The sequence below is a fragment of the Morone saxatilis genome, unplaced genomic scaffold (genome assembly GCF_004916995.1).
Source record: "Morone saxatilis isolate NCDOM2014 unplaced genomic scaffold, NCSU_SB_2.0 Contig24, whole genome shotgun sequence".
NCBI classification, from domain to species: domain Eukaryota; kingdom Metazoa; phylum Chordata; class Actinopteri; family Moronidae; genus Morone; species Morone saxatilis.
In genome coordinates, this window is record NW_023339807.1 from 17378785 (window position 1) to 17392521 (window position 13737).

Genomic DNA, 13737 nt, shown 5'->3' on the forward strand with positions numbered 1-13737 from the left:
GGAGTGACAGTTTGAACAGAAGGCGACAGTTGTAGAGGAGCCTCCCAAATGCCATAGCAGAGGCTGTAGTCCTCCACACTGTCAGATGTGTGTGTATGTGTGTGTGTGTGTGTGTGTGTGTGTGTGGGTGTGTGTGCAAATGAATAGCAGGGGATTTCTGAGGGGGGAGAGAAACCTGACACCCAAAAAGAGTCTGCATCCCCCCCATACCTCCCTCCTCCTCCACCTCCAGCCATGAGGAAAAGGAGGCACAAGTGCGCTGCTACAGCTGAGACGGTCTCCAGGGACTCCTGACTGTGTGAGGGGTCATCTGGAACGCCCTACCACCACCACCACCACCACCAACAACAACACCCGTCAGCCCCCTCAGCCTCCCTCTCTACCAACATTCCCCTGACAACACTGAGCTCATCACACTCCACACAAATCCAGCTGCGTGATCACAAGGACACTTCAGACAGGATAGGATTTGTCCAGCAGATACTTAAATCGTTGAGAGTCAGCATGGTATCAGCCAGCTAAATTAATCTGTTACAGCAAGTACTTTCCCCCTGTCTATAAGCACTGTTTGGTTGCAAAAGAACGAAAAGAGTGCTTGAAAAGGCTGTGATTTCCTCTTACAACATCATTATAAACACAAAATCAAAACATGTGAGGAAGTCTTCAAGACAATGAGCCCTTTTTTTGACAGAATGATGAACACTTCAAAAGTCTGAATCATCTATGATGTACTAGGATGACAGTGTCAGTCAGCCCACTACTTTGGTCCACTCTGAAATATTTCTGTTGGATGGGTTGCTACAAAACTGTGTACAGACATCCATGATTCCCAGGTGATGCATCCTAATAACTGAATGTTCCTCTAGCGCCACCATGAGGTTAACATTTGTGATTTTGAGTGTTGAATGAATTAACATGAAATTTGGTACAGACATCTCCTCAGGATGAACTGTAATAACTGACTTTTCCTTCTGCACCATTAGCTCAAACATATAATTTGTCCAATACCTGATTTTCTGACAAGACACCTGCTAAATTAACACCATTCCCACTAGCTTTCCCTGTAGCTTGTGTTTGGTGCTACTTTGCAAATGTTAGCGTGCTAATATGCAATCAAGGTATGGTAGCATTTAGCTCAAAGCAGTGCTGTGCCTAAGAACAGCTTCACAGGGCTGCAAGCATGGTCTCTTAATCTTACAATATTTCAACCATCTTAAATCCAAAAGCAGAAACAAGAAACAACCAGAGACGTCAGAAAAGTCAAGAGAGCTCTGTGGAAAGTGAGAGGAGCTGACATGATCGTTTTCCTCAGCAAACACCTAAAAAGAGAGCTCCAGGGCTGTGATGCACACCCTAACCCCCCCCAACCAGGAACCTCCCCCTGGGGCAGATGCTGACCCTGTGACCCCTGACACCTCTACCGCTCCCAGATCCTCTCCAGGGGCCAATCAAATACAACCTGCCCCAGGCCTGTGACACTGATCCTGACAGAGCACAGACAAGTCACAGTAAACAGATATAAGGGGGGAACACAGGGGTGAATGTAGAGTTGTATGAGACACACGTATGCACACTCTTACACATTCATAGATGTATGTTTAAACCAAACCTGGACCTCAAGTCACACATGAATGTGAAAAAACAAGGTATTTTGTGGAGCTATGGGTCTCTCTAGGGGTTTCACTGACCATCACAAATCTGAGACATTTATTGGTTTGGGATATTCCCAGTGAAAAAGACAGTGGTGGAGATGTTTCAGAGGGTAGTATGCTTGGCATGTGGTTTTACGCCGGTTCCCAACATACTGCAAGCTTCGCATTCTGCAACTGATCTGTGTTGTCTGAATCCTGCAGCCCTGCACAGCTGTCAGACCAGGGCAGGGGGTGGACAGGCTGCCTGTGCCTGTGTGTGTGTGTGTGTTGTCTCATGCCTTTGAGTTGAACACTTCCAGATTCAGACGTTTTTTTTTTTTACTAAAGTGATGTCAGAGACGTGATAAATTCAAGCTTTATATTTAAAATGACAAGGCAATAAATCATCCACCATCCGTCCTAAATAAAAACTTTAGATGAAATTTCTGCTGAATGTGATAACCTTTTTTTTTTAAAGTAAACACTTTTACTTTTAACACAATTTTCTTTCTATAGAAAACCCTCTTTCTTCTTCTTGACAGACCATTGATGTTCGAGACAAACCATTCTTTTTCTTTCTCTTTATCTGCCTTTACCTAAGTGCTTTCTTGTCCTCACTGACTTATAAATGCAATACAACTTGAACTTCTCTCTCTCTTTCTCTCTCTCTGCCCATCTCTCTCTGTTGGTCTCTCTATGTTAGTCTCTCTCTGTTAGTCTTTCTCTGTTAGTCTCTCCCTCCAAGTGAATTCCTCACAGGATCAGACCTGCTTTTTATGCTCCACTGATTTTCACTCAAAGCGAGAATGAGTAGAGGGGGAGGAGGGAGAAAAGGGGGGGTTGAGTGACAACAGACCAAAACTCTGCGGAGGAACTGAGCATATTTTTGTGAAAAGGGAAAAAAAAAAAATATGAGAAAGGATCAGAAAGTGAGACACAAAAAGAATCAGGGAAACGAGGCACAGGGTAGAAAGGAAATAATACTGAAAAAGGTCATTATTTCTGCCAGGGGATTTGCAGTTGCCCGGACAACGAACAAAGCAGAGCCAGCTGGACGATGTGCACAACAGAAAAGGCTCAATAGAGAAGTGAACACTTTTGAGAGTGAGAGAACAAGAACTGTGCTCATCCACAGGAGGAGAATCAGCTAACATTTTGTCAGTGAACGTCATGGATAATAACTCTCAAATATCCACAGTTTCTTCATCATCAATTGTCTAACTTTATTTTTTAAATTTGTTTAGCGTTATTGGAAAACAAAGTTTAGAGAGAAAACCAACACCTGTATGAAACCGACTCAAGTGAACCAGAAAACATGAATAAATCATGATCCTATCGTGGCTAAACAGAGAAGAAAACATAAAAAAACCCACTGTGCTCACAAGATTTTTTTTATGTACAGAAGTGGAGGAGGGAAGCTTATTAAACAGAGAGAGAGAGTGAGAGAGAGAGAGGAGTGGTTTGGTTTGGTTTAGCTCTGAATTGAAAAGTGGTGAGAGACTGTTAATGATATGCAGAGAGAATGAGGGCAGGCCAGACACAAGTCCAGCTCAAGTATTTCTAAACACAAAGAAACTTTGCAATGGCACTCATTCGAGAGAGGGAGGGAGGGAGGGCGAAGGAGTAAGGACGGGGAAGTGGAGGGGATTCAAGATTAAGAGTAGAAATTCATAAAAATCAATTGAGAAATAGATTTTTTTGTCTTTGTGTGCATATACATGCCAGTGTTTTTGTATTTCACTTTAATAGATTATTCAAGTATCCAGTAACATACAAAATACAAAACATACATTACATACTTTAAACATACATTAAACTAAAATTAAAAACCCTAACCTTAAGAATAGAATTTTTATTTCAGTAAAAAACATTTGACTTTTTGACAAATATGAGCTTATACAAGATGAAACACACACACAAAAGAAAACATTGGGCAGAGAGTGTATCAGTGTTTCTCTTCCCTGTTTATCCAAGGTGGAGCTCAGAGTGAGTTAAATGACCTTTATTGTCCCTCGCTGCTGATTGAGCACCAGCTAAAGTTTCCCTCCTCTCAGTCAGTCGGGCAAGTACCAACACAATCTGTAACCGGTGCAAACTCTTTCTGTGTGTGACTAGTTCAACTTTTGATGTAATTCAGCACAAACACACATGTGGCTCTTTTAAAACATGAATTCCCATTTCACTCCTGCCTTGCCTCGGGGTCCCATATCAACAACTCTCCAGGTTCCAGCATTGCTGTGTTTTACTGAAACCCTTCAATCTGAGTCATTATAGCCCAGGGCCAGTAATGGTATACAGTTACACCACCAATACTCTGTAATAAAGTTTCCTTTAGAGGTAAATACCAAGGCAGAGCCTAGTGAGTCTACATTAAATGGCCCAGGCCAGATGCTGAGACTTAGATGCTGAGACTTCACAAGTTTATATTATCAAATAATCTGCTTTAAAACAGCAGAGCAACATTTTCTTACATGCAAAGGGTTAACAAGGTGAAAGCACTCTGCGTGCGGCTGTATCATATGTCATATTCCCAAAATCTCAGCGTTGCTGTAACAAAGAAACTCCCATTGCCCCCAAAGGCTCCACATTGAATTTCATTCTACAGTGTTGTTAAGGTCACAGCTCCCGCCCACAGGGAGCTCCGGTTGGATGGTGTGCCTGCTGGCATATTCAATCAGACACCTTGCTCGGAGCTGTGATTGGACACAGCCGGTGCAGTTATGTAAATGAGCACCTGGTGGCGCTTGCTGGCCCGGCTGCGGAGCCCGGACTGAGGTTGGAGCGGCTCAGAAGAATCAGAGAAGGACCGAAGCGCAGGGACCCTGGACGGTCTATCGCTCTTTTAAAAATACATTTCCCCTCTTTGTCAACAAGTTGTGAAAGTGTCCACCCCATGAGTGGTAGCTGAAAGTCAGGCTGCTGGTCTAATATCAGCCGGTGCGTTCGGCAGTTTCGGATAAATTTGTTTTTTTGAGTTTTGACAGAGGTCGTTCACTGCGCGCAACAGCAGCTCCACAGCACCGTTTGGATTACTCAGTGGACGTGTTGTTTGTTCAGGGTAAAACACAGCTTTATTCGTCTAATACAGACTTCACCGAAAAGTTTGGACCGCTGTCAAAGCGCACTTCTCTGTGTCTTTTAGGTAAGTACCGACGAACTCCTTTTAAATCCTCCGCGCGTTTCCTCTCCGCGCACTTCACTCCATAATAAGCGGCTATAATAATATTACAGCGGATATTTCCAGCTGTCTGTGTGTAAGTCTGTGTCTGCCTCTCACTCTGTGGCTTGGCGTCTACAAGTCTCGTTGTGAGGCGGGCACGGCAGCTCTGGACGTTGGCCACGGACTGCTGGGAAGCGCATGTGAGGTGTAATGTTGCGTCCCGGGGTCTGTGCACGTTTGTGTGGCATAAACCGACTGCGTAGCTGAAATATCCTGACAGTGTAGACTACATCATGGTCTGGACTCGTTGCAAACTGTGCTGTTCAACATCTTGCCAAATGGGGGTCCTTGGCAGCAGAGGAAACATTATTCAGAGTCCTGATTTGTGCCCGTCATCATTTCCAATCTGTACCCAGTGACTCCTAAACTGTACTAAGGGTTTGGTAAAGCTGTCACCAGTCACTCCTTTCTTCACAGTCTGTTAAACTCATTCTTCCCTTGCTTTACATCGCACCTCATTCACAAAAACACACACAGACCTCCCAAGTTAAACAAAAGTATTTCTTCTTGGCATGTCAAGGCTTTAAAACCGCAGCAGCCCTGATGAATGGGTCAGTAAAATGTCTTGACGTTCAGGACTTCCAGCCATCCAGGTGGTGGTCATCACACCCACCATTAACCCTGTGACCTCGCAGCCCCGCAGGTGACCTCCAATGAGACCATCAGCTCTGGTTTCATTCACCTCTGGCCTTAAATGGTTCTCCTTTTGAGAGCAAATCAGTCCAGAACCTTAGATCATCACAGGGTGGCCTGGCACTGTAAAGGAGAAGCTGTGTTGATACAGAAAACATTTTCAGACTCTTGGGCAGGAGCTGCCAGAAGGTTTGGACCTTGAACTGAATACACATTTTGTGTTTTCATGATTCAGGAGAAAGGGAAGTAAAAGTGAATCAATCATGTGTGAAATAAATGATTCTCATCTTCTCTGTGAACAGGACAGTGCTGAAATCAAGAAAAAGTTAAGCTGTGAAACTGCATATTTCAGCGTTTGTGCCTCAGTTTATTTGTGCAAGGCAGAAAGGGACAAAAGGAGAGAGAGAGAGGTGAAAATGTGGGCGTGATTGCATGTGTTTCTGTTGCCAGCTTGTTCCCGTGTGTTTGTGTGTGCCTCTGTGCTTGCAGGGAGTCAGAGGTGACCTGATGGAGGAGTTAACAATGGGCTTCGGTGGGTGTGCGGTGCAACGGGGCAGTCACCTTTCCCACCACATGAGAACGGTACATGTGCGTAGTTTGTTGGCCGGGGGACTGAGCAGGCAGCCCAGAGGAGGTGTAGCGTTGTTAGACTGCTGGGAGGAGGAGGTGTGGGGGGGTATGCTATTTGCCAATAGATACAGGCAATAAAAGGCAATTTTCTCTCCCTCTCTCTCTCTCTCTCTCTCTCCATCCCTCCCTCTCTGCCTCTGTAGCAAAGGCAGGGGCATAAAGTGAGGAGGAGCCCTGAGTGTGGGTACACAGTCCCTCACAGCAAAGCACAGGTCTGTTGGATGCCTGTCTAATGGGCATCTGGCTGCTAATTCTCCCACAACGTCCCACGAGAGCCATTGGCCCTGCGTAGCTGCTTTTTATCAGCAGTGCAGTCCAGCAGAAGAGAAGCAGAAGAATATATTAAATAGTTGGATATACCAGTTATGTGAGTATAATTGTGCATGCACACACATGGGGAACAGTTGTTTTTATTGAATAGTCTTTGTCTTGGCAGGCTTAGGAGAAAACAACATTAATTGCATAATATGATTTGTGGAAAAGTGTGCACAGAGCAAAGTAATTCGTCTGACTGTGTCTGTGCAATGGCGGCTTATTATTTGTTTTGTTTCAGTCTTTAGAGACTTTGAGACTCAGCAACAAAAGTCTTATGTCGAAGTAAGAAAAAATAAAGTGAGTATTTGCAGTTTTGCATTATTGCTGAGAACAGACATATGCGTGCCTGTGCTAGTCTACACGCACACACGCACTCAAGGAAGCACTACTTTGTCTTGTCTGGTTGATCATTGACCTCAGTCTGTTGTCCTCTATCTGGGTCATTGTTCTGGTGGCAGTCGGGCTTTGTGTCTTTTTGTTTCTGGTTGTTGACCATTCTGAAAAGACTTTTAGCAGGTGGATGCGAATTCAAAAACCCAAAAGCATTCCTGCCACAATAACTGAAACTGAATGCTTTGCACAGTTGCCGGATCTTGACGGCAGTGTGGTTAATGTGGCTAGTTAACCACATGAAAGAGCACAATGATAATAACAATGTTGTCAGTCCAGTCTTTTTTTTTTTTTACTTGACTTCTCTCATGGCGATCATGTATTAGGCAGCAACAGCACTAAATTCTGTGTTTGCTAGTAATTGGCTCCCAACAGACTGAGCGGGAACCTCGAGGCCAGTGGAAGAATTCATTTAAGTCCAAAGACACGACATGGTTACTCGCCTCCCCTCTCTACAGTCCCCCTATAATGGGAAATGAAACCAATTGAAGGCAGGACTACAATGTCCACCCTGTTTTCCTGAACCAATTTCCCCTCAAGTCTAGACAGCTGGACTTTTCAATTGCATTTGCCGTATGTGTGGTCACATGCAGAGCGAGCTCGACGAGACTGTCAGAGAAACAAATTCATCGAGTAATGGGTGTTGACACTTCAAAGCGTGATGTGGGGTGTGCTTGTGCTTCAGATGTCAGTGAGTTCTCAAATCCCTATTTGATTTCCTCACTATGAATCTCCATCTCCAAGGTCCAACCTTCTTTCAGATTAGCCCTCCCCACCCCTCCGGCACGCCTTCATCCCTCTGTCCCTCCATCCAGCATACCTTTGATCCCCTAATTGATCATTCTGGCAATCTGTCTCTCTCTCTCTCCACATCTAACATGGAAAACACACTCTCCCTCTTCATCTTCTATCTCTCCATTCCCTTTGAAGCAGCTCTAGATGTTTCATTTATCCACCCCCCCTCCCCCCTTCCTTCTCTCATCCATCTCATCCTCAGCCTCCCTTCTGCTATCGTCCCTGTGAGTCTCCTCATTTATCTGTTTGCTCTTCCCGTCGAGGGTGCCCTGGTTAGATAACAATGTTGCTGCTTGGATGTAAGCAAACTGGGGTCATATTTTGGCTGCTGAGGTTTATTCAAAGAATTTGTCACAGTGTCTTATCAAGGTATCTCAGGCCTTGGCTTGATGCCTCATTTTATCTCACAGAAATGCATCTGCGTATTTTGCAAAATTAAAGGTGGCCTATTTTGGATGCTTATATATGATTATAATTCATTAACTATAGACAAAATGTAGAAACTGGCAAGTAATATCTCCTTAATGTATAATTTCTCTGCTGTAATACATGTTTTATGACTCAGAAATAAAAAGATGCTCTCACTAAAAGAGCACTCCCCATTGATTTAGCATTGCACTCCAAACAGAATCAGAATTTAAGCAGCAGAACCGCAGATATTTTATTCCACATTCTTCTGTAACCTGGCGCCTACATTACCCACAAGTCAACTTGACTGTGAGCAGTTCGCTCTGAGATTCAGGTGTGTGAAGGTGTGTGAGCAGCTAATGTAGCCTCAGGCTGTTCGCCTCACGCAGAGATGAGGAGCGGGCTCTAGAGGTTTGGTAACCTCACTTCTTTCTAACTCCACACCCCCCAGATCTTTTTTCATTTTCAAACGTGTAGTCTTCAACAAACGTTGCTTCAAGCGACTTCACTTGAGGCAGTTTATCAGACATCATTTAGTTCCCTCTGAAGCCGCAAAAGGCTTTATAGAACTTCTTTTCACAAATACAGTTGCGCTCACCAATACCTGTGAACAGACTTTGATATTTAAGATTGATGGATTTCCCCCCTTAAATCACACAATATTAAGTTAACCATTTAATGGGCAAAGGTTGCTAATGCTGAATCCAGTGAGCTGAAACCAACTGTGAATAATGCCGAGCTGCCTCACACGTCTCGCCAACAATTGGCAGTTGAAGTTATCTCTTCTGGATGAAGTAGACGAGCCTTATGAAAGATGGAAAGTCTCAAACATAAAAGCCAGTGTGCACTCTGTCCCTCTCGTCGCTTTCTTTATTTTCAGTTTTTTTTCTCCCATCTCTGTTGAAATCCTCACACTGTGGTGGTGTTTTCGTCCGAGCTGCTAGCACACAGCGTGCCTCTCGTGGCTCAGTATGCCCACTAATAATTACTAATGGCTTCTGGCAAAGTAAGTGCTTTTGAAACCTTGTTGGAACATGGAAGAAAATTGTGTTCAACATCAAAGGTGACTCTTTTTTTAATATGTCTTCTCTTCGTGTGATGGATTTGGGTAACGACATTCACATCTTGTTGGGCGTACCTGTCTGTCTTTCCCTCCCAGGGGTTTGGAGGGGCACATTAGCATCAGGAAACAGTTGTCTGATGTGTAATTTAGCTCTTTTTAGGAGTCTTTTTTTCTGCCGAGAGGGAGGAGGAGGAGGAGTGTGATAGAGGTATCAGCCTGTGCCTGAGGCTTTTAACAGAGATCAATTGTGTGTCCGCACGTGTGTTTGCGTGTGTGTGTGTGTGCGTGTGTATGGGTGGCTTGAGTTTTAGCAAAGCACAGACCCTATTGTTGGCTCCTAATTGGCTTTTGTGTGATTGTATTTTTCTGTTTGCCCACTGCAGGAGCTAAACATTAAACAGCTCCAAGACCTTTTCTCTCTCTCCTCAGCTGTCGTTCATTAGAAATGAGAAGAAGACATCTGTTAGAGGGCTGGGTCAGGTCGGACTGTTTTTCTCACTTTGACTCAAAATGCTGAGTCTCGTTGAACTCATTCCAGTTTGACCTGATCTCTCCACTTTTTCTTTCTGCTCCATTCTGTCTGTTTCTCTCCAGGCCATCCCTCTCTTTCCCTCCCTTCTCCCTTCTCCTGTTCCCTCTGTTTCAATAGCTGCTCACTGAATGAATAATTGTCACCCTCCTGCGGGCAAAGAGTTGCTTTTGTCCCACGCTCGCTCTGTCTCTTCGTTCGATTACTGGAGGGAATTTTCCTCAACCATGGCATTCTTCGGTCTGTCTGTTTGTCTGTCTGTCTCCGGCCGTTTTCTCTCCACCCATTGTGAGAGTAGCACCGTGCTGTCACATGCCTCTCCTTTTACCCCATCCTCCCCTCTACTTCTCACTTGTTCTCTGACAGGTGGCCGGGAGACTGTGTGCAAATTAAATTCAGGGAACTGGGCTGCGGCTTGCCATCACACTGCAGCCCTAAAACGGCCTCAGTGTCAACCAAGATCCTACACACTCTGCTGCCATGCTGTCATATTAACATGCTAATGCTACCACATATCTGCTAGATTCTCATTATAATTTTTACACCCACACTTCAATGAGGTCAAACTCAGAGCTAATCTCCCCTCACTGTAGCGGTTAAGGTTTAAGGTTTTAGGTCATTTTTTTTTTCTTTAGGAGAGCAAGGTCTGTCATTAACTGACTTTCACTAGAAAGTGAAATGGCACTTCTTTCATTCCAGATGCATTTAACAGAGAAAATGGAGCTGAGAACAGTCTAACTACATGTACTGACATGTATGAAGCTTCAAGCCCCGAGAACCAATACAGTGTTTCAGTTGCCAGTTGCTGTCAGTCACAAACCGGTTTCCCAGAAGAACTTATAATACACTCTCTTCTAGTGTTTTTCCTTTGCGTGCACAGAGAAAGGACTCTTTGATTCACACGATGCAGCTAATGAACAGCTGACTCAGTCTAGATCCTGTTGATTGCCAGAGGTGCTAACAAGCGGGATAACAAGGATAACAAGACATTTGCTTGATGGGATCTTTTTTTGGTGTTTTGGTGTGCTCACTTTTCTTTGTCATATTTCAGCCCTTACACATCTTTTGTTTTATTTTAGTTCACTCTTAGTTGTTGTGCACATGGTACAGGCAATCCACCCCCCGTGTATGCTATGTCTTGTTAGTGTTAATATATCTAATATGGCTTATTTCCTTTTGATTGCCTCTGCAGATGCCATAATATTGGAACATGATACAGCTCTAATTAAAAACGGGCCAGACTAAATATTATGTTTGCATTGCAGGCCTGTAGGCAAATTTCGGATCTACCTGGTTGCAGCTCTCTTTGATTTGTAGTTCACTCAATTTTTGTGATGAATGTCGAAAGCAATCGTCGCCTTTTCCACAACATTTCACAAGCTTTTAATTGACACAAAAGTTGGATAACAGAGCTGCCAAAAAAGTGACATTACCAGGTATAATACCAGCAATATTACAGCAACATTGTTCTCAGAGCACTAAGGCATGTGGTGCAGACTACAGAGGAGGTTCTGGATGAACTGTAATTCTGTTCAGAAAAACCTGGATTTTTTAGGCCTAGACCAATAAAATGACATTCATTTTTTAAACAAACATCTTTGGATAGAAGTTCTGATACCATTATTTCCTTCTCTATACGGATTCCAATATCGTAACAGCTGTATAGTACTAACCCTCTGTGATTGCTATCGTTGTTGTATGAAGAAGGCTCAGGTTGAACACTTTGTAAAACATGAACAAATACATACAGATAATGAATGCCATATAACTTTCTTTTATCTATCTTTTCTGTCATATTGCGGACATCTATCTATCTCTGGCTAACATTACACTACCGGAAATCAAGTTTTGATCGTCAATACCCGATCCCACATTTTAGGCAGTCTAGACCACAACCACAGTTGAAAGATGAAGCTTTTCTCATGATCTGTAATGGAAACACTGTTTCTAAGTTACCGAAAATGATATCTTAAGCATTTCTGCACTGCAATTTCTTGTTCTTTATTATTGCCTATATATCTGAAATAAGTTAATAATCAGCAGATATATATTGATTTATAGCTCTAGCTCTTTCAGGAACCACTGAACACTATCTACCGCAAACACATTAAATTTAACCAATACAGCCTCCTCCCCTCTGCTGGATGACTACACACCTCCTTAAATGACTTTTAAATAGTTTTTGGTGCAGCGCTACCTTGTGCCTTTTTGAAGGCATTGTTGTCTTGGGTACATGTGAATATTCAGTGTTTATTTCTACACTCCACACGTGTTTTAAACTGGACTAGATGTGTGTGTTTTGGCTGTAGTGTGTACCACCTCCAGGATGTTTCTTGGCCATCCCAATGCCCATCAAAAAAAGGAAAGAGAACCAAAGGAAAATGTGTTTCTGGCAACCACCTTGGTGTAATGCTTTGTCCCTACACTTACAAATCGGTTTGCGTGGCTGCTGTTGATGAGGGCATTCTTCATTTGCCAGACCAACCTGTGGTAATCAGTCACCATTTGTCTCTGTCCGCCATGCAGATATGCTGAGCAGTGCTGCAACTGGAATGGGCTGAAGGGAAGTGGAACCGCTTCCAAATATAAAGTAGGCAGCAAAAAGGGAAAAGATGGAAGTTTCACTATTTAGTTATGATTGATTTTAGCTTTGTGTAGCCACATGCTAATGAACCCAACTTTATTACATTCATTTTTTACCAGTTTTTGCACTACCCTCGAGGGTAGCCTCAGCTCATGGGTCTCCACTACACTCTGTGTTACCTCGTGAATTAGATTTGTTATGCGATGTGTGGTTGCACAGCACTGCTTTATGATACTGCCCTGCTGTGACTGTGCCTCCAGGAAGCTGTGTTTTGAATTGGGTATTTTTTGCGTGAAAGCTGAGCTGTCTTAATGAGTCATGTGATGTTCAGCACTACTAAACTATTCCTGGAAACACACTTTTTTTCCTTTACAATCCCCTTGCCACCCTTACTTTAGTGTTTCATCATGATTCACCAGCATCCTTCAGTCACATGTTACACTTTCTCCTTACCTTGTTGTTTTTCTGACTTGACTACTGTTGCTGTCTTCTCCTTCAACTCTCATTACCTTGTTTAAGTGACTCATCTGTTCTTCCCTTCTGTTTCCTCAACCTCTGGTAAAACTCAGCAAAATCAGATTCCACAGTCGTGACTGGCACTTCCTTCTATAGATGAATATTGTGACACACAGCTGAACGATTTGATGACCAATGTATGACTGACACTATGACCAATAGAGGGCCATAACAGCGGCCAAAACATTACCCATAGCTTCCTGACACATTGTGGATCATCTGTAGAGGTCAGTGTAGGCAATTATTAAAAGTGCACTGCCTGTATTTTCAGTTTCAAGAGAAAATGTCTCCAGCCTCTTTAGCTTCCATCCTCACTGACTAAGGGTGGGTAGTTGTATTGTTTCCTTGCTCTGAAGTTAATGTTACACTATGAGTGATATTTTAATATTTAACTAAGTGGAAGGAAATTGTTTCAAGATGAAACAAGGAACCCCATGGACAGATTGTGCAGCCAAACAACTTATACTTGACCTTGGAGTGGGTCTGTAATAACAAGGAAACAGGGGCCCCACAGCGAACAGCATTTCCCTTACACGGAAACCAGCCTGTTTTCAGGAAAGCATCCAACAACCTTGTTTCTGTGGCTGGGAGTCTCACCCTTCAAAGTGTTGTGAAGATTGAAGATTAATCCGTGCTTACTTCTCTCCAGGACTCAGAGGTAGTGGTGCGTACGACCTCACCAGCTTGCTCACTCACTGACGGAAATCCAAAACAAAGAGCTCACTGCTTTCTGTCTCCCAGCTGCCATTAGTCATGTCTAACTGAGGCATCATGTTGCTCTGTCTGGTTGTGATTGGAGACTTCACACGCTGAGGCCCGTGTATGGACAGGAAAGACATTAAAGCAAAGAAGCAAGGCTTAAAAGCTTTAGAATATTAATTTCAAATCATAATCATATATTTTATATCACTGCTATCCATTTTCCAAATTATACAGTCCATTATAGATACATTTAGTACCTATATTGTTTTCGGCTTTTATGCCTTTATTTGATAGGAGAGCTGGAGACAGACAGGAAAAGGG

General features: G+C 43.4%; 1 protein-coding gene across 1 annotated transcript in view; it reads left to right on the top strand.

Moving 5' to 3' along the window:
• Nucleotides 1–6300: 6300 nt before the first annotated feature.
• ddr1 (discoidin domain receptor tyrosine kinase 1) overlaps nt 6301–13737 on the top strand; it is a gene marked incomplete in the record, with an annotated part of 38865 nt that continues 31428 nt past the window's right edge. The window contains 1 exon segment of the mRNA XM_035672576.1: nt 6301–6481. Within this exon segment, the coding sequence (XP_035528469.1) occupies nt 6480–6481 (2 nt within the window).